General features: G+C 33.7%; 1 protein-coding gene across 6 annotated transcripts in view; it reads left to right on the forward strand.

The window, feature by feature from the left end:
• LOC140052631 (jouberin-like) overlaps window positions 1-26,532 on the forward strand; it is a 159,661-nt gene that overhangs the window by 74,810 nt on the left and 58,319 nt on the right. For all 6 annotated transcript variants that reach the window (XM_072098291.1, XM_072098294.1, XM_072098297.1 and 3 more), the window contains 7 exons: window positions 3,347-3,527; window positions 4,019-4,134; window positions 4,511-4,679; window positions 9,261-9,402; window positions 17,559-17,706; window positions 24,492-24,625; window positions 24,939-25,079. In XM_072098291.1, the coding sequence (XP_071954392.1) occupies window positions 3,347-3,527; window positions 4,019-4,134; window positions 4,511-4,679; window positions 9,261-9,402; window positions 17,559-17,706; window positions 24,492-24,625; window positions 24,939-25,079 (1,031 nt within the window). The remainder of the gene's footprint in view (window positions 1-3,346; window positions 3,528-4,018; window positions 4,135-4,510; window positions 4,680-9,260; window positions 9,403-17,558; window positions 17,707-24,491; window positions 24,626-24,938; window positions 25,080-26,532) is intronic.

The following is a 26,532-nucleotide window of genomic DNA, read 5'->3' on the forward strand; positions in this document are numbered from 1 at the left end:
TACTGGGGTAAATTTAAAATCTACAAGCAGTGTTGCGAGAAACCTAGGCATTTTTATAAAAAAAAAACATGGTATATTAGTAAAAACATTTTATTTTCTTTGATTATTTGATTTGAAACTCATTGGTCAGAAAAATTCTTAATGTTTTATATAGTTCTAGTTTTGTTGTGAGAAATCTAATTATAGATTCTGCATTTCCCAGTTCTAATGTCATTTTATAGGTTATATCCTCTGGAAATTTGAATAAATTATCAGATCGTTGTGAATTTTAATCTTTGCAACAGATTACTCCTCTCTTATTTTGAAGCTCCTCTTTCATTTGTTTACTTCTTTTATTTGCTAACCTAAGCAGATCCCACATGACCATCTACCACCACTTTCGACTACCACCCCTCCCCCCCCCCCACCACGACTATAACCACAAAAAGATAAACTGCAACACTTTGGTCGATCATCCACTATAGAGTGTCAAGTGCATGCATTTCAAGCACCACCCACACTGCCGCTACTATCGCTCCAATGAATAGACGGATTCAAACTCCTCCATCCCACCCCCTCCCCCTTTCTCCAAGCCCCCACCCACCCCAAGTTAAAAATTGCAATGCAAAAGATAGGACATAAAGTTAAGTTTTTAGACCCTCGCCTTCAACCCCCTAACTATTTAAAAGTCCTGGATCCACCACTTTCCCCTCCCCAAAATAGAACCAATCAAAAGTCAATGATATACTCAGGTATGTTAATGCTACATAACAAATATTGAAGCCCTGATTTGAAATTTCATTTAAGGTCAGTATGTAAAATATCACACTTTATTATTAAATATTGGTTTTAAATTCTATATTTTTTTTACTGTGAAATTATTTAATTTCCCTTAGTTATGCATAGCAACAGTTACTATGGTAACTAAAATTGAGATATTCTTTAGATTTTGCATATTTATCTTATACAAATTAAAATTTGTAGATTATTAGCAGGCATGCCTTATTTGCATTTTCAAATTACCGTTTCACAAGGTCATATTCGTAAGCACTTTCTTCTGTGATTATTTTTATTCATGAAAACCCCATATTTTATTTACAGCGGCCACCTCCCTTAACGGACGCACTTTGAAAAGCCTGTTTGTTCTTCCTATCTAATTAGTGCATTTGGTGCTTACCGTAAGCAGCTGCGGGCACCTTTTTATACTGAAAATGAGATTTTTTGTAAGCGGCCAATCGAAAAATGTGATACTTATTGCATGGACCTATGAATTAGAGGTGCATGTTTATTGTATTTCTTTATATATTAGCTTTATTTTGAAGAGGTTTTAAAAACATTACTGTGAAGAGATGAGAAAACTACACAGATTTTGTCTGAAAATGCTAAAAAATACTAAACCACCTGATTATAAATAATAATAGGCCTACAATTATAAGCGGTCACTTTTCCAGGTCCTGAGGGTGGCCACTTACGGGAGGTTCAACTGTATTTAAAAAAACAATTATCCTTAGTTATCCATAGAAACAGGTTCTAACACAACATAAATAATACATTTTGGCATAACTTGACCCAACAAATGACCCTTTCACAAGGTCAGACATTTTCTGGGATTCAGTAGATAAGTAAATTTGGGAAAAGGTAGTAAAGCTATGTTATCAATTGTTTGTAGTCATGAAACCCCATATTAAAAATATTGTACTTAGTTACGTATAGAAACAGTTGCTACAATACACTATAGGTAAAATGTTGATGTCATTTGACCTCAATATGTAAACAATTTTTTTTTCATGAAAACTCCATATTTAATTTTTTTTTTTTTTTAAATATCATTAGTTACGTAAACAGGTTTAAGATAACACTAAAGGTCATTTTTTTACCTTTATTCAAATTCGTCAAGACTTTCTTTCTGAGATTATTAGGATTCAGTATTTAAAGTAAATTTGGCAAAAAGTAGAAATGTAAAACAATGTAGAAAAAATGTTTTGTATTTATGGAAAACCCCTTATTTTTTTTGAAATTTTCGCATAGAAACAGTTACTATGGTAAAATTTTGACCTCAAAATGAATGAATTTACAAGGTCAAGTTTGTCATTAATGGAATGCAGTAGAAGTAAAATTGAGAAAAATTACAAATGCAATCAATTCTTTGTATTTATAAAAACGCCATTTTTAACGTTTTAAAAAAAATTACTTTTCTTAGTTACACATAGAAATGGTTGCTAAGGTAACACTATAGGTAAAATATGAAAATTGTTGAGAATTGTTATGAACTATCTTGTAAATTTTGATCAAACATTAATAGTTGTAGTAAAGTGGGGACCTGTCCTGTTTTGCATTCTGACCCCTTTGACCTCAAATGACCTATTTACAAGGTCAGATTTTTTGGGAGGTCTTTCTGTATCTCTTTACACAAAAGAGATTTAAAATTTATAAAACCATTGACGCAGTTATTTCCAAGTTTAACATTATTTTCCATCAACTAAATATTTCAATGCAAATTACTGTTTTTCTGGCAATTAATTGAAATAAACCTGGCAACATTCTTCTATTTTATCTAAACTATTCGTATGACTCTAGTAGCATTATGACAAGCCACATATACATTTTATTATTGGATTAGCCATATTTAAATTGTGTTTCATGTGTTTTGTTTGTTGATATTTTGTTATATTTTTTGTATTTTTCGTATTTTCCTGGCAACACAAAACCTATGTACGAAATTTACCCCAGTGTTTTTTTCGTGATTATTGTTGACAAACCTATTGACTATCAAATTAAAAAACCTCATTGATTTAAAAACATGAGGTATACTTTTATAAAAAAAATATTTTTTAAAAATACCCCTTTTTAAAATAATGGTATCAACCAAACTCCATTTTGTAATTTATTTTTTTTCTACATTAAATGGAACTCAATACATGTTGTTTACACTGCTATAAACAAAAACTGTATACTGTAAGTATTTTTGGTTAAAATAAGTATACAAGTTTGTACTTTTTCACTATAGAAAATCTGTGAAAAATGGCAAAAACATCAAAATTTGGATAATTGACCGTTGTCATGGCAACGGAGGCTAAAAATTAAAATGAATGTTGTAGATATGCTTTTTATTGAAATGTCTATTCATGGTAAAAATTTGAGAGAAATCCATTTTTTTACATCTGCCACCAAATCTTTGATTTTTACAGACAATGGCTCTTAATTGGTGATCATAAATGTTGGAAAAATTCACTTAATGGCTTGAGTAATCTCAAATAGATCAATAATCTATAATACTATACAGTAATGATATCTCATTTCATGGTGGTTGCAACACAATGATTTTGGCTTATACTGTATTTAATTTAGCTTTTGATTGATTTTACAGAGAAAAAAATCCAACAAATTGGAGTCGTTTACCTGGACAAATGTGTAGAATCCCAAACAAGCTGATGTTATCTCTAGCTGGTGGTAAGAAAGGTTGTTTTGTTATCAAGTTCTCTCATGATGGCCGTGGAATTGTTTGCTGTTGCAAAGACAAGTCTGGATACCCATTACTGGTATATGATGTAAGTATTTTTATAATACAGGACCGACTAATTAATTCTACGCTAATTGTTCCCTTTTCTTAGCGTGACAAAATGTTACCAATGTATGTTGATGTCGAAAGTTTTTTAGCAGAAAAATTGCATAAAAAACAACTTTAACTAATTTAGCAACTTAAAATATCCTGTTCAATAATATCTATCTAATATTTTTTATGAATTTTAATTGGTATGTGAAAGGGTGATTTTTTTCAAGGAGCTAAACACAAAATCATATAAAATCTATAAAACAAATTTTAAACTAGCAAAAATTATCTATTAAAAGCTAATTACAATTTAATGGTAGCTATCCCAACATTCTAGCTAAAAATGTATAAAGATTGCTCTAAAGACAGTGAGAAGTACTTGGAAGGAAAATCAACCTGCATCTAAGCAAGCTATGCATGTGAAATCAATGTATGCATGGCAAAACAGACATGACAATGAATTACTGTAGGGTTCGACTTTTATTATAGATTCCATCTGGTGATATGCGCTGTGAGTTTTCAGGTCACTATGGTGTCATATATGATGTTTGTTGGTCTTTATCAGATGACGAACTGCTATCAGCATCTTCCGACGGAACAGCACGGTAGGTTATAATTAAGTGATCATTATTAGATTTATTATCCAGCTTGTTTTTGGTTTGCTAGCTCTTTGCTGTATTTCCATTTCTTCTAATTCAAATCTTTTGTTACAACAACATAAATAATATTTATGAATGAAAAATGTTGTATTTATTAGACAATAAGTTTGTTGCTTCAATATATGATTTTTCAAAATAAAATTCTACTCTCTTATGTCAAGCAACGCACATAATCGGGACTGTAATGTAAATACATTTTTTTCATTTTTATTTTTAAGTTGAATCATTTAAATATTGATTTATCTAAAAGGTAATTTCATTTTATCATTCCATTCTTTCATTTCCATGAGTATGAAGATTATGGGTGTTTTTTTTTTTATAGAATTTGGAACCTTGCATCTCCTAGTGGAGTGGCAAACAAGGTGTTTCCTCATCCTAGCTATGTATATGCTGCAAAATTCCACCCAGCCCAAAGCAACATTGTTGCCACTGGATGCTTTGACCATATCATACGCTTTTGGAATGCATACAACACTGGTATCAATGGGGAGGTAAATCTGAGAGAGTTTATGATTGTTGACTTTCTTTTTTTATTCTAAATACCAATAAAAACTGAAAGCCCTCCTAAAAATGTAATTTTAAACATCATTTATTTTGTTGAGGAAGTTTTTTCATTGAGGAAAAAGGTATATTATAAATAAAGTGATTGAAGGGAAAAATACATGATAACGGTTTAAATATTAAGCACTCTAAGATGCAAATAGCTAGATCAACTTTCGTATGCACTTTGAGGTCCAGAGAATTTGACTTCAGAAATTGGTTTAGGGTGGTCAAACAATCGTATTTGGCTTGGTTACACATTTTGAAAATGTGGCGAAAGGTCAAAAGGTCAAAGTGAAAGGTCATAAGACCAAACATAAATATGTCCAGGGCATGTATGTATCTCCGTAACTACTGGTCGTAGACACTTGAATTTGGTTTTAAATTGTTCGAAATATATGTTTTGTTATTTGTTACACATTTTGAAAAATGTTACAAAAGGTCAAAGGATCATGGTCAAGGGTTATTTGAACAAATAAAAAAAGGTACTTTTATCTCGGCAACCACTGTTCGCAGCAAGTCACTTTTGGTCTCAAAATGTTCAGAAGGCATGCTTTTATATTCCATCTAATGGGGCATTTTAGTCAAAAATGATAAGAAATGCCATTTCTGACCTTTGACCCACATACCAGGGCATCTTCATATCTCTGTAAGTACAGGTCGTAGAAACTTAAATTTGGTATCAAATTGTTCGAAATATACATATTTACATTCAATGTAATAGAAAATGTGGTTAAAAGATGAACAGAAATACTCTTACTAATGTTTCAAACAAAAAACATATCTACACAACTTATCCTTAGACAGTAATGTTATGCAATAACTGATACTTTAAATTGTTTTAATTTCAAGTACTAGTTATTGCTGTCCCCGAGGACATTTTGATAGAAACGTTAAGCTCAACAGTTCTTTTCAGAATGCCAGAAGTAACTTGCCATATGTATCCGATTAAACGCCCCAGGCATTTATTGTTCAAAATGGTTTTTAGGGGGAAAGGAGGCATCTTTATTTGGGGTATAATATGGTAACATGTATAAATACCACCTAGATGTAAAAAAATACTGCACAATTAATATCAAAAAGTGATAAAATTATGTCAAAATGCTTGGTAAATTGTAGATTATGGTAGTTAATGAAATGTGTTGACGTGATACAATTATTGTGTAAATGCATGTGGCGGGGCGTTTATTCCACATGGTGTTCTATTTGAGGGAATGGTGGCGTTTATTTGAAGGAATACTCTAATTTTAATAATTGTATTTCGTTTCTCAACTGATAAAAGGTACTTTACATGATTCGTTTTCCTCTTTATGCTTTTTAACGAAATGTTTCTGTCTTTTAAAATAAAAGTGATAGATTCCATTATGGATCTTCACCTCCAGGTGCCAGTATAATGATATAAAACAATGACACATCATTATCCTGACACGATTGCACTCATAATGGATCTTCATTCTATCATCTATTTGTTTGTAACTACAATTTGACAAAAATCTTTTGCATAGTTTTAAATGCCAATACATAGTTTCATTACTATTGTACAATATGTCCAGCTTTCCTGAAAACACCCTTGTGTACTGTAGTACAGTGTTGTAGTATGATTTTATCATGATAAACTTCTGATGCTTTTATTGTCAATGCATTCAGTACCTAAAACATGTCAAAGTTTCTAGTGGTATTGATAATAAATCTCCAGAAATATATATTGTTTTATTATCTACACTGGGAACAGACGTGTATATGTATAAGTTTTGTCGTTGACATTCAAAACTATTATGCAACAGTGTTACGTAATAATGACAATGACTTGGTCTATTATTGTGGTCTCCGATACCTTTTATTAGGTTATATGCATTAATGCATATAACCTCTTGATTCTGTCAAAATCTTTATTTATTTATTTATTTATTTATTTATTTATTTATTTATTCTTTCCTTAGCACTATTTTGTCCGTGAATTATCTTGGCATCAGTTTCATCTAGCTAAGTCAAGTTTTCAGAGTATATTCCTTATGGCCAGGAATCGATGTGGTTATATTTTCACGATGCGCAATCAAAAATTACGCGGTCTACGCGCGATTTTACAAAATCACGTTCGTAATCTTATCTTCACAAGCATGAATCACAATAAAACAAAATTTGGTACTCATACATTTCAGGTCATATTTCATCATATGGCAATACAATTACGTGCGTAGCGCATATAACGCTTGTGTACGCGCGCTTAAAATGTTCAAAATTGTCAAAATTTATTTTCGATGAAATTAGAGTACGTTTCAGGCAATTTTAAGCGTTTAAAAAATTGCGTTAAACGTTAATGCGCAGTCTTTTTGCCCGATTTCTGTTTTACAATCTTTCTTTAATAATATCATCATATTTGATTCACGTTTCAACTCGAAATTGCGTTATACGAGCACGTCAAAAGTGACTGACTACGCACGTATAAGTTAACAAAATGGTGAAAATAAGCTAATTTTTAAAATTAATATATATCGTCAGAATGCTGGGGAACACCTATTTTTTATTTCATTTTCTTGAAGTGTATGTATCATATGTATGATTTATTATCAAATTAAGAGAACAAAAGTTGATTAAGTCTTCATTAATTGCATATTAAATTTAAAAAAAATAATTTCGACAATCAAACAAATTATGACATTTTCTTAGGCCGAAATAACAAACTTAACATTAACTTTCTTTCTTAAGAAGTTCATATATTAAAGTTAAAAGTATATAGTTTGACAGTGCATCATTTTTTTACATTTTTAAAGATGTCATCATAGTAAAAAATTATAATTCATTGCGGTATGTAATAATCTATTTGCACCAAAGTGGTTACTGCATAGTTGATACACGGAGGAATTTTTCTACAACGTTTAGTCAGTTGTGTATGGCTCGATGGTCTGTGCTCGTGTCTATGGCATTCAAGGTACCGAGATCGAGTCCCACCTTGGGAAACTAAATAAGATTTTTTTTTTATTATCCGTATTGTTTGTTCAAATTTATTTCTTAGTGTATAGATTATACACATGATTTATAATGAAATCTAGATAAAAAGTAAACTTATGTCTTTATTATTATGTAACAACAAATGTGGTTTATGACATTATACGCATATGGATCTTTGATCGGATTGTGATACCGGCTATGGTGGTCGCGTTAGCAAGGTCCTATCATATATTATAAATAATTAAAGATTCTGACAAAATCAATCAATCAATATATCTTTTAAAAATCAATTATCTTTATTTAAATCAAAGCATATAACCTTTAATTCGTCATAGTGACGAATTAAATCTAGTTACATGATTGTACTTCCTCCAGGATAGAATGAGGTTTAATCCCGTTATTATTCTTATTATATATATATATTTTTTTTATATATATATCTGGGGTGTATTTATTTGATTATACATGTTACCATTATTACACCCAACAAAATAAACGCCTTCCCTGAATAAATAAATGCCCGAGGCTTTTATTCGGGTAACTACAGTAAATTACTTCTAGCATTCTCAAAATGTTTGAACGTTCGGGGGTCAACAATAATTTCTAGCATTATTATAAGCAAAAGTACAATTATTACAAACAGTAAAGGATTTGTTTTAATTCCTACAGTATAATGAAATCATTAAGCATTAATTATTGCATAACATTACTGTGTAATGATAAGTTGGGTAGATATGTTTTTCATTTAAAAGATTAGTAATTAATAGTATTTATGATCATCTTTTATCCAAATTTTCTGTTAGAATGAATGTAAATATGTGTATTTCTAACAATTTGATACTAAATTTAAGTTTCTACGACCTGTACTTAGAGATAAGAAGATGCCCTGGTATGTATGTCAAAGGTCACTAATGTCATTTCCGGTCATTTTTTACTAAAATGTTTCATTAGACTGAATATGAATGTGTACCTTCTGAACATTTTGAGACCAAAATTTACTCGCTGTGACCAGTGGTTGCCGAGATACAAATACCTATTTGTGTTTATTCATATAACCCCTGGCCTTGACCTTTTGTAACATTGTTCAAATGTGTAACAAATAACTAAATGTATATTTCGAAAAATTTGAGCCCAAATTCAATTCTCTACGGCCAATAGTTACGGAGATACAGACATGCCCTGGTTTATGGGTCAAAGGTCAGAAATGGCATTTCCGGTCATTTTCGACTAAAATGTTTCATTAGACTGAATATGAATGTATACCTTCTGATCAATTTGAGACCAAAATTACCTCGTTGTGACCAGTGGTTGTCGAGATTTAAGGACATAATGGTGTTTGATCTTATAACCTTTGACCCTGACCTTTTGACCTTTCGCCACATTTTCAAAATGTGTAACCAATCCAAAAATAATTGTTTGACCACCCTAAACCAATTTCTGAAGTCAAATTCTCTGGACCTCAAAGTGCATACGAAAGTTGATCTAGCTACTAGAGTAAAATGAATACTCTTAAAAAAATCAAAACAATAGTGGCCTTATTGTAATAAAATCGCAATTTATGCTTCCTTTATATATTATTTCAGCTTCTTCAAGAGCTTGATAGCCACAAAGGTCTAGTGAACTGTCTTTGCTTTGCTTTGGATGGGCAGAAATTATACTCTGGGGACAGCTTAGGTACTCTTATAGTTTGGAAAAATGCATTAACTAGAAGACCAGCTACATCAGGTAAGCTGTACCATTAAAATAAAGTTCTTATAAAACGTAAAACAAACTACTTGATTTGATTTGATTTATTTCGGCATCGGTACATAAAAAATCACAGACATACAATCAAAAATAGCATATATAATAAATCATGAGACATAAGACCGAATAAAACAAGAAGGATGCCAATGATAACTCATAAAAGTCCTCTACGGACCTGTTTCCAATGAGGTCCTTTGAAAGAATTTAACAGTAAAAAAAAAGAACCGTACAAAATGGAACCAGAACAGGGAGAACAGCAAAAAAAGACATACAATGAAACATGGCCATATGAATAAAAATACTAACAATACTAACAAAATATAGATGTAGCGCTTATAAATAGTTTCTAATGAAAGTGTCCGTTCCTGTAGATACTTTTTAACTTTACTTTTAAAACAACAAACAGTTTGTAATTCCTAAATGTTAATTGTTAAATTATTCCATTCTTTAATAGCATTGTACAGGGCTGAAAATTAACGGTCGCCCGGTCGCCAATGGCGACCTTTATTTGGTAAGGGCGAGTATTAATTTTGTGATGGTCGACCCGTCTGGCGACTTCCAGAAACTGCATCCATCTACCTTAACTAATCTAGGCCTAGTAGGCTAATAATATATAAGCTAAGTTATAAGCTACAAGCCTAATGGCAGTCCCTCGTTTTTAAGGATCGCGAGTGCGATCGTGCTCAGCAACAACCTTCAAGGAGAGCAATCATCGCGCTCCATCTTACCAAAAAAGGGGATTCCCCTGCCTGCATTCAAGAAGGGCGAGTTTACTTCATAGCCTCATAGTGCATCCAGTACGGTGTCATAGAAATACCTTCTTTACAGCAAGCACATGTCCCAACCAATAATTGTTCCTTTTATGCTTACTGCATGTTTTTATGGAACGAGTTTATAAAATATATTTAATTTTAAAAGGAAACATTAATAGGAGGCCTAAATATAATGTTTATTATTTAAAAAGCTTAGTTGCTTTAATCATGTCATTGATGGGATTATTTCTTCAAAAGTTCCAACCAATTTTGGTCACTCAAATCCTCCTCAAAACGGGTAGTAACAAAGTGCGAGGCACGCGAGGCAGGGAAGGCATGCGAGGCAAGTCAGAAATTTATGCGAGGCATCGTTTTACCATCATCAAAAAATGCGAGGCATCATTTTATCATTTCTCAAAATTGCAAGGCAGGAAATCACCGAAATTGAAGTAGCCTAGGCCCAGGCCCGCTAGGCTAGTTTCCTTTTGCACCTGCCTTGTATTTTAACCAACTTTATCCTGAATACCACAGCTTAGAATTAGTAGGCCTACTTTAATGAAGAAAAATCACATAAAAGTAACAATAAATCCATTAAATTGGTGATTTTACAGACGTTGTTTTTCTCGCATTTCGCACACTCAATGTTCAATATTTTGGTTTCTATGGAACGCCAAAAGAGCAAAATTAATTAGAGGGCTAAAAACTCTGTGGAATCCATTTATATTTAACGCATTATTTGGTGGAAATCAAGTACAATTTCAATAGATTTTGTCACTGTCAGTAAGGAAAAATGTTACTTTTGATAATGTACACGGTTTCGTTAACCTTTTAAAGAATAAAATAGAAAAATTCATCATAATATCCTTAGTAGGATGTCCTAGGTCTAGACTAGGTAGTGATGTTGATTTAGGATCGATTATTATTCTTTGAAAACAGAACAGTATCAGCAGTAACATATTACAGCATTTTTATTGACAAATTAACAAATATATTGAAATAAAACGTGTTTTTCACCAATAAATGCATGAGAAATTGACGCATTCCACTGAGTTTTAGTCCTCTATTATCGTTGCTCTTTTGGCGCTCCATAGAAACAAAAATATTGAACATTGAATAAGTGAAATTCGCGAACAGTGTGCGAGAAACACGCCTGTAAAATCATTAATTTAAGGATTTATTTGTTACTTTTTATGTGATTCTTTCATTAAAGTACTCATGAGGTATACTTCTAAGGTGTGGTATTCACACGATAAAGTTAGTTATCAAATTTGGAGTAAAAATACAAGCGAAGGAAACTAGCGCCAGGTTTATTAGTACGTACATGGACAACAATAAATAAAAATCGTTCGTAATATACCTAGCTTACTAAAACAGGAATAGTGTATCATTATTAAATATTACACCAACTATTATTATATCAAAATTGATAAAATTATTTTCTACATAGGCCTCTTATCTAGGTTAGGGCTAAGCATATTAGCTAAAGTTTAATTTTAGGCCTAGTATTACAATTGTCGGACGTAAGTCTTTTTTCACACGCGCTCCAGAATTCTGTCGCAATTTTTTTCTTTGCGGCATGTTATTGGATCGCCATATCAGTTACCTTTTATTCACCGCCAGTTATTGAACTTGTCCTGGCAATCGATGTTCACCTTATTTGCGAGAGAGGTACACGTGTTGTTCCTAGAGAATGGAATGTCAAAAATGTCTTTGGCACGCCGCTCAGAGAGAAGTCTGTGCGTTGCTGCTGCTGAAACCACGTGCTATAGGAGGGGAATGCACCACAATCCTCTGAGCTGAGGGCTGAATCATTCCGCTACCTGCTAATAGTAAAGAGGGATTTTCCATCTCTTGGGTCTACCGGATCTAGGCCCAGGGGTGTGACAAAATATTATTTTCACTCTGCTATGTTCGAGAGACATGTAAGTGAACACGCTCGAAATGCCAACAAACATTGCAGTCATTTGATGAGTGTGTCGCTATAACAATTATTGTTTATCGAAAGTTGAAGACTGTCGTTCAGATTTTTGAACCGTAGTTTGGGCACTTTTGTAAAAGTAACATTTGACAAGATATGACTTGATCAATGAAAAAACAATCGTTACATAAAAATAAACAACATGATGAGTGTATACACGAATCTATTTAGATACGCTTGTATCGATTGATTATTAGGCCTATAATATAGCATAATAGCACGTTAAGATATGCCTCGCACCTTTTTGAAATCGTAAACTATATGCCTCGCATGCCTCGCACTTTTGGAAATGATAAAATGATGCCTCGCACAAATATTTGGCATGCCGCGCTTGCCTCGCGTGCCTCGCTGCCTCGCACTTTGTCAACACTCGTTACCTTTTATTCACCGCCAGTTATTGAACTTGTCCTGGCAATCGCTGTTCACCTTATTTGCGAGAGAGGTACACGTGTTGTTCCTAGAGAATGGAATGTCAAAAATGTCTTTGGCACGCCGCTCAGAGAGAAGTCTGTGCGTTGCTGCTGAAACCACGTGCTATAGGAGGGGAATGCACCACAATCCTCTGAGCTGAGGGCTGAATCATTCCGCTACCTGCTAAATATAAAGAGGGATTTTCCATCTCTCGGGTCTACCGGATCTAGGCGCAGGGGTGTGACAAAATATTATTTTCACTCTGCTATGTTCGAGAGACATGTGAGTAAAATAAAATAAACAACATGATGAGTGTATACACGAATCTATTTAGATACGCTTGTATCGATTGATTATTAGGCCTATAATATAGCATAATAGCACGTTAAGATATGCCTCGCACCTTTTTTTTGAAATTGTAAACTATATGCCTCGCACTTTTGGAAATGATAAAATGATGCCTCGCACAAATATTTGGCATGCCCCGCATGCCTCGCTTGCCTCGCACTTTGTCAACACTCCCTCAAAACACGTGCTGACGTGTGACGTCATCATCTTCTAGAAGCTCTCTCAAGGTAGCTCTCCCCAGTTGTGCGTGCATGTGTGACACATGTAAACACGATTAAATATCTTTCTTAATTATTTTAAAATGATACTTTGTAACTTATTATCAATATTTTAATGGTTATTGCATGTTAGAATTGTATAATTTATGAAATACAGGTAGTTTTCTGTCTGATTTCTAGGCCAACAAGCTAGGCTAGAAAAGCTAGGCCTAGGTTAAAGACATGTTGGTCAGGATTCTCCAGGCTCCTGAAACCCAATCTAGGCCTACCCAGGCCATACAAGAAATTGGCTTGATTTTTTTCAATGACGATCCCCACGGAAAATATTGTGTGTGAATGTGGGAGGGGAGGGGAGGGGAGGGGGGGGGGGGGTGATTTTTGGGGAGAGTAATTTAATTATCAAAAGTAATAAATGATATAATTGGGAGGGGTGGGGATAAATTCCCTCCCCCTCCCCTCAGCTCAGGCACAACAAAAAATGTACAAAAAATTAATAAGGGCCAGCCATTTTTAATAAGGGCGACCATCCTTCAACTTCAACTGGCCCTGCTGGCCACTATGGTTTAAAGGTTAATTTTCAGCCCTGATTGTAAAAAAAGGTCATTGGCTTAATAGTTGGAATTCTAAAATTAAAATTTCCCCTAGTATTGTAATTATAATTATTCTAATAAAACGATTGCATAAATAAAGTGGACAACAATGATTATATATTTTAAAAGCATGACAGACTCGATCTTGGACTTTTAAAATACCAACGTTGGTTAGCTGAGATAGACCTACTGTATATGTGATCGGGGACCTAACTTTTTAATAAAACTAATCATTTTGTTTGAGTCGTTTGTAATTTTGTTTTTAATTTGTTATTTACCGTAGAAGACCATGAGCAAACTGAATAATCAAACATCGGTTGGATTAAAGCAAAACTAAGAATTTTTGCCGTTTGCTTTGTTTATAACAGAGCGGGCAATGATTTCACCTGATACATTTTATGTGATCGGGGACCTAACTTTTTAATAAAACTAATCATTTTGTTTGAGTCGTTTGTAATTTTGTTTTTAATTTGTTATTTACCGTAGAAGACCATGAGCAAACTGAATAATCAAACATCGGTTGGATTAAAGCAAAACTAAGAATTTTTGCCGTTTGCTTTGTTTATAACAGAGCGGGCAATGATTTCACCTGATACATTTTGGTTAATCTCAATACCTAGATATTTGATAGACTTTGATCCATTTATAGTCGTTCCAAAACAATTTATATTGAATTCGTTGACTTTGCCTAATCTACGTTTAGAACCAAACAAGATGCATTCGGTCTTAACCATGTGAAGCGAAAGTTGATTGTCAATCAGCCAATTATTGCATGATACGAGATTGGTTTGGAGTTTAGATTGGATTGTGATATGATCGTTATGGAAGTAAAAAATCGTCGCATACAATACAAAATTACAAACACTTTCGATACTGATGGCAAGTCGTTCGCATAAATGAGAAACAAGAGAGGACCCAAAAGGCTACCCTGGGGGACTCCACATCTAATCTCAATAGAGTCCGATTTGGTACCTTTAATATCGACAATCTAATTTCGCCCAGACAGATACGCTTGAAACCAACCGATAGACCGGCATCCTAGATTTTACACAAACTATCATGATTGACCGAGTCAAAGGCCGTTTGGACATCGAGTAAAACCATACCCGTAAATAAACCATTTGAACTCTAAGATGATCTCTAAGATGAATAAGACATGTGTCAGTAGAAAATGATCTACGAAAACCGGATTGATGATCGTAAATAAGTTGATTCCTTTCAAGGTAATCGGAAACTTGTATATATACCACCTTCTCCAGAATTTTTTAAACTGAGGAGAGGGCAAAAATATAATTTGGAACAATTTACAGCCATTGATTTTGTTATACACAAAGTATTCCTTTACTTTGAAATATTTGTAAGCTACAAAGTCAAAGCAATACTGGAAATGGGACTTTGTGCTGTATGTATTATTATTCTAGGGTGGACCTCAGAAAGTGACAATGTGCATGAGTGGAAAAAAAAACAAAGCAGCTAGAAATCACTTTTCTTAAGAATAATAATTTCAACCTAGGTCAATCAATTAATGTGTTTTTTATATAAAATGAAAAGGTTGACCAAAATATCGTGGGTAATACGCACTTTACCTTGATTAAACGCCATCGCTAGGCTGCAAAATCAAAAACATCTTGCCAAAATCATAGGCTGAAAGTCCGGACGTGAAAGGTGTTGATTGTACTCTGTCACGTTGTAGCGCGTCAAATCGCGTCAGTTCATTTTAAATGGCGTCAGTTCAAGTTAAATTGCGTCATATAAAATTAAATTGCGTAAACCTGCTGTTCTTTTAATAAACAAATAAATGATTTTTTGCCATCAAACAGACGAAAGCTACTTGGTAGTTACATCAGATATGTAATTATAAATATATCGGCAGTATTTTATGATAAAATGAATAATATAAACCATTTGAAATGTTTGGATAAAAATACAGTACAGTATACATAATGTATTATGAGTTGTTTTTGTTTGATAATGATATATTTACTTACATTGAATGTGGATTACAGTTTTAAAGAAGTAAATGCTAATAAATAGGCAATACTGTACTTTAGTTCTTGATTAGATGTTAAACAAAAGAAAACACTATGAAACAATCTTGATATAGAATTTTTTAAACATTTTTCTTGTTTCTTGTATTATCTGACTTAATACAGACATGCATAGATTGGTTTACCCTTTAGTATAAATAACAACTAGTCTTTAATAGTCAATTGACATCTTTATATTTTATATTGAGGTTATTCTATAAAACATAGTTATAAGTTTACCAATAAAGCCATCTGAAATAACCTTTTTGTTAACAATCAAATCATTATAAAAATGAAATGGTGTCTGAAGAAAGTCCACAATGTCCAAAATTATTTAATATACTATCTTTATTAAGTAGATGTGCTTGGGACATGCCTTTGAATATCTTGTGGATCATTGGTCATTGATAGATCAATTCATGTGCTCCTGCATTGTATTGGTACTTTGCTAAGGTATTACATTTATTAATTTAAATACACTTGCTCGTGGAGGCCATACAGGTTATTGGTTTTGATGAAATGGATAGCTGTCTTTGAAATAAAGCCTGTAAGTGTAAAGATAAAAAAAAATTTCAAAATTCATGATTATATTAATAGTATAATTTGATTCAATATATATACTTATACTCTGTATCAAATGCTTCAAGCGTTTGGTTCTAAATCATCTGAAAAAGTTACTCCCCATTGGTTTCGACCAGCATCAGTTTGCGTACTGTTCAAACAGGTCTACTGAAGATGCGGTCACATGCATGTTGCATAAGGTACTAGAACACCTGGATCGTGAGAAGCGATATGTTGTTTATTGACTTCAGCTCGGCATTCCAAAACTCAGATCGATAACACAATACGTGTGCTGAGAACAACCTAATATTCTGTTAATAAAACCAAGAGAATTGTTGTCGACTTTAGAAAATATAAGTCAAATAAATTTCCGCTGTATATAAATAACTCTCAAGTTGAAATTGTGGATTATTTTAAGGTGTGGTGATCACTAGCGATCTAAAATGGCACAACCATATTACCAAGTGTACTAAAAAGGCCTAACAACGCCTTTACTTTTTACGTAAACTTAAATCCTTCGGAGTGGACCCTTTCATTATGACAGTTTTCTATAAGTCCGTCATTGAAAGTGTACTCACCTTAAGTATTATTTTGTGGTTCACTGGGGCCACAAATAAAGATAAGTCTGATCTACAACGTGTTATTAAGTATGCACCACATCTTATTGGAATAGAACAGAGCACTATTGAATTCATTTTCGGGAAGCGTTTAACTAAGAAAACGCATTGTATATTGCTAGATTTAAGCCATCCCATGCATAATGTATTTGAGATGTCTGGTTTTGATTTTTAGCTTTAAGCGGTGATACTCAATACACATGTCACAGATTCGAACTCGACGTACTAAGCATTAATATCAATGGCCAAGGCGTTTTACTCACTGGGCCAAACTATGATTTACAAAAATCATTCTGTTCAAAGAATAGGTGTTATTAATTAAAACTTCAACGACGCAATCACTCACTGTTTTATTTGGCGGCCCGGCATGGTATTTGTAGATCCGGCCATGGTGGTACACAACAGAGGAGGTTGCATAGTTATACAGTCACGTAACATGATCGCAGAGAGGTCAAAATACTGCTATTTTTTGCCTTTTTTATGGTTTTTCCTTAAAATTCAGGAAAGAGACATAGCTTATAATGCGCGGCCCATCAATAAATATCAGTGTGCCAAATGTGAGCATGTATTGTTCAGTGGTTATCGTTCAATTTAGTAGCATTAATATATAGATATTATTATTTTATATTTTAGTGTCAAGTGATGAATGGCAAATAGACTCCATTATCCAAGAACAGGAATTGGTTGGTGTAGCTATTAACAATGTATGCATACATCCTGGTGGGAAGAGGCTACTTGTGCACTGCAGAGATAACATTATTCGTATGTTAGACTTGAGAATGTAAGTTTTTTTCATATAGAAAATGCTAGTGTAAGCTTCTTTGTTGCCTTACATAATTCTTAATTTTCCAGGAAAAGAATTGTCTTTTTTCAGGAGTTCCGTTGTGTTTGAACAATCCCACCCACATCATCCTCCCCTACATCAGCATCCTGTTGTTAGATTGCCTTGATTATAGTTAATAACACATAACATTTGTCTTCTATATCTATATATAAATTTACGTAAGGGCAAAATTTGGTAAATCGCGCGTTACTTCTAGAATGTTTACTCGATGGTATATAAAGTTGGTTCGTACTTTCGGTACTGATTTTAACCACCTGATGCAACCCTGTTTACTAATTAAATTGAGTTAGATAATTAGTTATTGACAATTAAAACGAATTTAGGTTCAACGATTTGCCCCAAATAGTGGTGTTTTCCGATCGTGGTATACACTGTCTAATGCATGTCCATCGTGAAAAATACCCGCATACAATAATACAATGATGCTTCGCATTTTCCTATCTCCTCCTACGATAATTGTTTTTAATGGCTGAAAACCGGTTGAACAGCTCGAATACAGCATCATAATGTTGAAGACAGGCCGATTTTCTTTTAAAAATACTATTTTGATAGATTTAATATACGTTTATACAAATGACAAATGTATTGATTTGCGATGAATGGAACATTCCAAATTATTTGGTTTAACCATACTTGCATTCCTCCATGGTTTAACACAAGTAGGTAAATTTATGGACCCTTGGAGAATAAACATAAATAGTATTGCAATGCTACACAATACTGCAAATAGGTATTAACCACTTTTGATCGCCATTTGAATCGAAAGTGTGTTGGTACTGTTAGATATAATATAAACAAATATACTAATTAACTGTATTACTGTGAGTGTGGGTAGCCCCTACTTTTAGATTATAAACACATAAAAATATAAAACTTTATTACTGACAGTTGCTTTTCAACGTTTGTATTAATTAATAATTTCAAAAAATATAAACGTAGTAGTGGTCTTTAAATGTACTTTACTATTTCAATCCCCAGTTTTAACAAAGTATTTAATCGGAAATGTTTTACTCTATTTAGTGGTATATTATTTATAGGCCTATAAAAAAAATATTTCGTTTCTGAGTGGATAATAAAGAAATATAAAGAATAATTTAATATAAAGAATATATTTAAAAATTGTTCCTCTTTGTACCTATCCTCATCCCCAACCCTAAACTCTAATGTTAGATACGAAACACAAATTGGGTTCGTTTAAATGAGTCCAAATAAAAAATGTGGACTCATTTTGTGACAAGTTTCTTAGGTGCTAATTTTGGTTGACTACATAAATCATTGTGTCTATTTATTTGTTTCTGTAAACGACAATGTTTTATAGTCCCGCCGTACGTACATTTGAAATCGCCATTTTTTGTACGCTGAAATTACTATGTATTGGAGAACCATCTGTGGGCACGAACTAGATGGTAGTATATATAAATTTACGTAAGGGCAAAATTCTGTAAATCACGCGTTATTTCTAGAATGTTTACTCTATGGTATATAAAGTTGGTTCGTACTTTCAGACTGATTTTAACCACCTGATGTAATTGTAACCCTGTTTACTAATTAAATTGAGTTTGATAATTAGTTATTGACAATTAAAACGAATTTGGGTTCAACGATTTGCCCCAAATAGGGGTGTCCATCAAAATACCGGCACACAATAATACAAGGATGCTTTTTTCCTATCTCCTCCTACGATAATTGTTTTTAATGGCTGAAAACTGGTTGAACAGCTTGAGTACAGCATCATAATGTTGAAAACAGGCCGATTTTCTTTAAAAAATACTATTTTGATAGATTACGTTTATACAAATGTATTGATTTGCGATGAATGGAACATTCCAAATTGTTTTGTTTAACCATGGATTGGAGGTATATACTTCCATGGTTTAACACAGATAAATTTATGGGCCCTTAGCAGTATCATTGAATCAGGCAATGTCAAAATATAATAACATTTATTTTAACACTTTGACTGCCAAACACGGAGATCTTCGTGTTTGGAAATACAACGCTTGACTGCCAAACACGGAGATCTCTGTGTTTCGCGTTTTGTAACGAAATATTTTACTTTGAAAGTAACTAATCTGGTTACGAACGATCAACTGTCAAAACACTACCTGTCGAAACATCAACATACCCAGCGTATCACAGTAGCGTGTATCGGCCGCGCTAGCTAGACCGGCGAAGCATTAAAAAGGTTTTTGTGGATTGGCATGTTTATTTGTTATCTGAATAAAAAATAATGGTGTCATTTTGAATATGAAGTCTTCAATTTTATTATTTATTATTGTATGTATACCCTAATTGTTTCGGTGTTTCACTAAGTGACCGAGTTTCACACAATAGACCTGTTTGGAAATGGTATAAATATCATCAGTACTACTGTATTCTAATGTGTACTAGGCTAGGCCTAGTAGCAAAACAATTCCGAACCAACTTTAGGCCTGGTTGACTAGGCTTTACTATGTGGATTTTGGCGAAATTGTGACGTAAGATTTATAAAATGTAATACATTTTTAGATAAGTGATAACTTGTTTTTAAAGGCCTTTCGATGCCGTCTAACTAACATTCACTTTTTTTGTTGATCTCAACGAGCGATACTTTCGTAGTGTGATGTCTTGCACAAAATCGCGAATATCTCAACTTTCGTGAAACTACGAAAAACTAAAAAAGTGGGTTACTTTTATTTTTTAGTCTAAATTACATATCAAATCAGATCACTACCTTCAGCTGAGGTAGTGGAGTCTCTCTTGTACCACAAAATCTGCACCACCGATTAAACTGCAATAACTGACTATTAGCTTTAAAAAATGATGTATTTAATTAATGAACATCACATTAATAGGGCGCACTCACAGAATTAATTTAAACTTCATGGGCAGATTTATTTATTTATTTATTTATTACCATATTTACTGAAGGTAGCCTATCCAGTTCCTAATAGAACTGATCATTCAGGGCCCTCGATAAAACAAACATACAGTACAACACATAAAATATTAAATATTCAAATGACATAAAATATATTAAAGGCTTAACAATTTACAATGATTATATAAAATTCATATAAAAGTTAAAATCGTTGACAGATAAAAATATATATATATATATATATATAAACAAATCAGGCAAAGAACATTAATTCTAAACCGCCCGGTGATATACTGAAATTTAATTAATTAATTTGAAACGATAAAGATGAGGAAAATCTGTGAGAATGAGAAAAAGTCGCCCCAACCGAGACTCGAACTCGGACCGCCTCCTTGATATGCAGATGTCCTAACCATTAGACCACTGGGGCTTTCATGGTATTGTTCGAACTCGATTGGATAGCGACTTTAAATAAAATATAAAACATAAGTGACACAGTTGTCTCATAGTGCTTAATAGAAGTGAGTCATCAGGAAGTCGTATACAATAGCCTATTGTTTTAGATAAACTATTTGGATCTGCAATTTAGTAAGAATTTTTTCCTATGTCTACAAGTAGAGACTAACTCGTTCTTACGGTTCAGTGAGCATAGCTCTGGTTGACATATAATAATATACTTTTCATATACAGTCAACTCTCCCAATACCGGACACCCTTGGGCGGGCATATATTTTCCGGTTTTTCGAAAGTCCGGTTTCCTGAAAATATATTTTTAAAGTCATCACGTTGTCACCGAATGCTGCCCGGTACGGTCTCCTAGCGTAGGGAAGGCCTAGGCTAGGCTATGATTGTGTCAATCTAGTTTTAATTAAATAAATACTGATAGGCCTAGGCCTACTTTATTAATATTAAGCTACAGTAATTCAATTTACCTTTTTTAAAAGTTACATTATTTACTGTACCAATAAAACATGTTACAAAAGTAAATTATTGTTTCTCAATGTGTTTTTAACGGCAAAAAGGCCTACGTACGTACGTACGGTGAACATAATTTCGGTCTGTTTATTGTTTTTCGTGAGCTAGCTAGCAGCAGCAGCATGGGTGAAGGGCTTTGATTGATGCGCATGTGCAGAGGTGTCATAATCAAATAAAAACGCCCACACCTAGACCACATGTTTTTTAAGCTCCTTTATTTTGACGTAATTTGATAGCAATGATGAAAATTGATTAGGTAAACGAGCCAAGCAATAGTGACACAATAATTAATTGGTAACATTTCAAAGTTTATTAACACTAGTTAAGTCAAGTTCATTCCGTTTATGTTTTGCCATAATGATTTCCAAATTTTATAATGATGCACATTTTTAGTCCCGTTTTTAGTGAAACATTTAAAGTCCTATTGCAATTGTGAATTTAACAATAATTTAAACAAAACAAAGACACAGGAATGTAAATTTAACTTTATTAAAAAACAATTCATATGCTAAAAAACAGGGAGTTGTTAACAACTCCCTGCTAAAAACAATAGAGACATAGCGCTTCGATGTGAAAAAGCCCACCGCAGTTCGATACGCAACAAAGCAATTGCCGCCTCGTGGGTTAACAATGAACTGACCTGTCAATCACAGTGTAGTGCTCCATGGCAACATTATTTGATCGTACCGCGAAACGTCGCGCACTTCATGCATGGTGAGGGTATGGTTAAAAGCTTTTGTACATTGTGAATGTAGTGAATCCGAGTCAGCGACGACGATGTTACGTTGTTTTCGTAAATATTTGGAGTTTTTTAACCGTCAGTCCGGTTTTCAGACGCTAATTTTCGTGTTTTGTACTTCATAATTTGTCCGGATTCCGGAATTGGGTATTCCGGTGTTCATAATAAATTACAGTACATTTAGAATAGGGACAAATTGGGCCCTCCAAAAAAGTCCGGTTTTTCGTGAATTCCGGTTTTGGGAGAGTCCGGTATTGGGAGAGTTGACTGTATACATAAATTACATCTTTTGTTAATATTTGAGTAAGGTTTGCATTTCTTTATAATTTTCCATTTAATTGAGTAGTTTGTTTTAGAGTCTTTAAGTGTCCATATATATTTACTGAGTTCCGTTGCGTTTCTTAGTTTTTCGTTCCGGAATGAAGACGTATGGTTTCTGTATCTGGTTTTAAACTGGTTTTCAGTTAGTCCGACATATGTTTCTTCTTTTGATGAATCTTCTCTCTTTACTGTAGCTTGGTAAACTACGCCTTTTGTTAGGCAGTTACCTGGGAGCGGGCATTCATTGGGATTGCGGCAGTTACATCCGCTTGTTTTCGCGTTGGTTTTCGTAGACTTTTCTTTGGCTATCACATATTTGTTGTGTGCGTTAATTACTTTGTCTACGCTGGGCATGCAACTGTAGCTTAGTTTCAAGGTATTTCTGTTAAATATTTTTCTGAGTTTCTTGCCGGCAGGAAAACAATCTTCTACTATAGCTAAAAACTTGTGGCCGATGTTGGTTGCTACGTTTTTGCTGAATGGTGGGTTAAACCAAATTATGTTTCTGGTACGTGAATTTTTGGGCTTCTGCTGTTCAGCATTGAACTCAAGTTGATGATTGTATCCGCTTTCTTTGAGGGCTTCCTGGTATATGGGTGCAGATGCGTGAAATGTATCTTTGTCTGATGAGATGTCAGAAAGGCGTCTATTTATAGCAAGTGGGATGTTGCGGATGATAGATGGAGGATGGTTGCTGTCATGGTGCACGTAGGTTGGTTTGTTATTAGGCTTAGTGAAAGGTCGTAAGATCCCTGTCATTAGGTCGAACGTTACATCCAAATAATTGACTATTTTCTTGTTAGCATCAATTGTTAGCTTGAGGTTGTTCTCCTGGAAAACCTTACAAATATCTTTCTTGATTAGCTCAATCGTTTTGGCTGATTCGCGAAACGCAGCTAGGCCATCGTCGCGGTATAGACCAATTTGGTTGCCATATTTGTTAGACAGTTGCGACAAAAGATATGTACCTACGATTTCACAGGTTTCAGCACCGTCAAAGCTTCCCATTGTGACGTCAAACACAGGTTGGTTTTCAGTTCCTTTTTTGCACCATGTAGCGTTATCATGGAAAAGGAGTGACTTTTTTGCTTGGATAATAATATTTGTTTCTTCATCGGAGATTGCTTCAAACTCGGAGGCGAATTCAAGGGCTTTTTTAAGTAGGTCGATGGTTATTGACGGGTAGAAATCAACTATGTCGAAGCAAATAAACGAGTGCTTCTCCTTGTTTTGAATGTTCTTATACCATTCGATAACAGAATTAGTGTTCTTCCATTGATTTAATCCTGTAGACGCTATTATTTTCTTATTTATTCTTTCAAGAATTTGTTTACTTACGATGCCAATTTCTGATTTCGATGGGTTGATCAATCTACATGTCGGGTTGTTCTCGAAGTTGGGTTTGTGGTCTTTTAGTGTTATAAAAGCTTCCTTCTCGGCTCAACGTTCGATTCTGCTTTCCAATTTTAGTTTTGCGGCGGTTTCATATTCATCTTTGGCTAATTTTGAAGTTGTGCTTTTATATATATATATACATAGTACGAACAATATTAACTGGAAATAAATTGTTTAAGTTCACGTTTAAAGGAAATAACATTTTCAGATTGTCGAATGATTTTAGGAATCATATTAAAATACATAGGCGCTTTATAACTGAAACATTGTTTAAAAATCTCTAAAGAAGGTCGAGGAATAATATAATAACAATTAGAGATGGATCTGGTAAATAGGTCAAAGATAAAGCATAATTGTAAACATTTTGACAGTAACTTGGATGGTATTTTCACTCTTAATAATTTATATAGCTTGCGTCCCTTTTCCTTTTAGTAATTCAATTATACAACGATATGTTGGTGCCTTAAACTTCCGGGAGCATGTTCGTAGCACGCTGACAGAGTGTGGAACGTTTGTCATATCAGGAAGCGAGGATTGTCAAGCTTACGTATGGAACACAGATACAGGTATCTATATATGTTTAATTCTGAGATTGAAAGTATAATGAATAGAAATTTTTATAGAATAGCTACAGTACCTTTTCTATCTCAGATGTAACATAAATTGTTCTGGGTGTGACATCACTTTGGTGTCGAGTATCAAAGTATTTTGCACTCTATCTAGCAAAATTAACTGTTGGTGGTGACATTCAATTTCAAAATTGCTTTTTTGATAAAAAATCAAATCAGTTGGATGATATCCTCTAGCAATAGTTAGCATTGTGTAATGTGTATTTTTATAGTTTGAAAGGCAAACAATTATTTTGTTTTTTGTCAAAAGGTGATCAAGTTGCATCTTATAGTACACTAGGCTACCATCATCCAGTGTGTGATGTTGATTACCATCCCTATGATCACATCCTGGCTGTATGTGCCTATGGAGAAAGTCATTCTGTTAAAATCTACTGCTATGATGCCAAAAGTAAGATTTGTTTACTTTGAACTATTGTGTCTATAAATACATTGATAGCGTCACAGCAAACTTTATGTTTAAAGTGTCACTCATTTATTCTAGATATAGTTATTACCAGAACAAACTTTATTTAACCAAACGTTATGTGAGATAAAGGTCACAGAACATTCTTGTGGATTTCATGAAGGTATACTTATTTTAATAAATTGTATCTCAATTTATAGACATAAGCATGATTAACAGAGACATTGGGTGAGTGAGCACGTACAACTTTTTTGCTCTCGATTTTCACCTTTCAAAGAGACATTTATCTTTGTTTTTTCCCGATTGTATCATTATCATCGTAAATAGCATCTAGGACTTATCATGTAAACTTTTAAAGATGATGGTCAATGCTCTGTCGGTGTAAATAAGCAGTGAGTATTTTACCCCCATGATACCGCATCTATTGCCATTGGCTCGCCGTTGAAAGCACTGCAAGGTTAACTATTACTGTGCTAGCCATATGCAAATCAAAATCCTTCAATAAGGTTTCCAAACATCTGCGTCACTTATGCAAATTAGTAAATTTGGCCGAAATTACCAGCTGTGATTGTGACCTGATATGTAAAACAGTGGTGGTACTGTATAAAAGCAAGTGTAATCATGGCCCCGAAGTTAGATGTTGATAAGCTGAAGAAAGACTTGCTTCAGGAGCTGACTACTTCTATTACTGAGACATTAAACAAAGCATTTGATAAGCTGCAGGAGCAAATCAGTAATATTGAAACCAGATTGGACTATTTAGAACAATATTCACGTCGCAATAACCTTAGATTCTACGGTTTACAGGACTCGACAAAGTCAACTGATGATTTGGTGGCGGAGGTTATTCGCGACAATCATTGTTCGGTTCAATTCAATCAGGACCCGTAACAATGTGTTTGCAGCCAAATCCAAACTGAAGGGTATGCCGGTTTATATCTCGGAAGACTTAACAAAAGCAAATTTCAATCTCTTTTGGAAGGTAAGACACCATGATGGAGTTCAACGTGCCTGGACTAACAGATGCAAGATATGGGCCCTGTGTAAAGGTGAAGAAAAACCCAAGCATATCAAGAATGAAAATGATTTTGAACGACTGATTGCTGAACATTAAGAACGTTTAGACTGTGCGGTGTCATTAACAGTTCGTTTCTTACCGACGGAATGTGACCATTATTTGTTGATTTTAGATAGCAAAAACGTGTTCTCTTGTTTTTATTTCAATGTTTACTATGTTCGTTTGGCTAAGTGTTCTCATATGTGCTAGCGTTTTTAAAGTGAGTACTTTACTTATTTTTTTTACTGATAATGGATAATTTATTTATCATAAATTGGGGCGTAATAATGTTGCTATCAAATTAAGTATTCTAATGTGCATGCTTTTATTGTGCGGCGATATACATCCAAATCCTGGTCCGGAACAGTTTACAGTTTGCCA

Source organism: Antedon mediterranea, chromosome 6, assembly GCF_964355755.1.
Source record: "Antedon mediterranea chromosome 6, ecAntMedi1.1, whole genome shotgun sequence".
Taxonomy (NCBI): Eukaryota; Metazoa; Echinodermata; class Crinoidea; order Comatulida; family Antedonidae; genus Antedon; species Antedon mediterranea.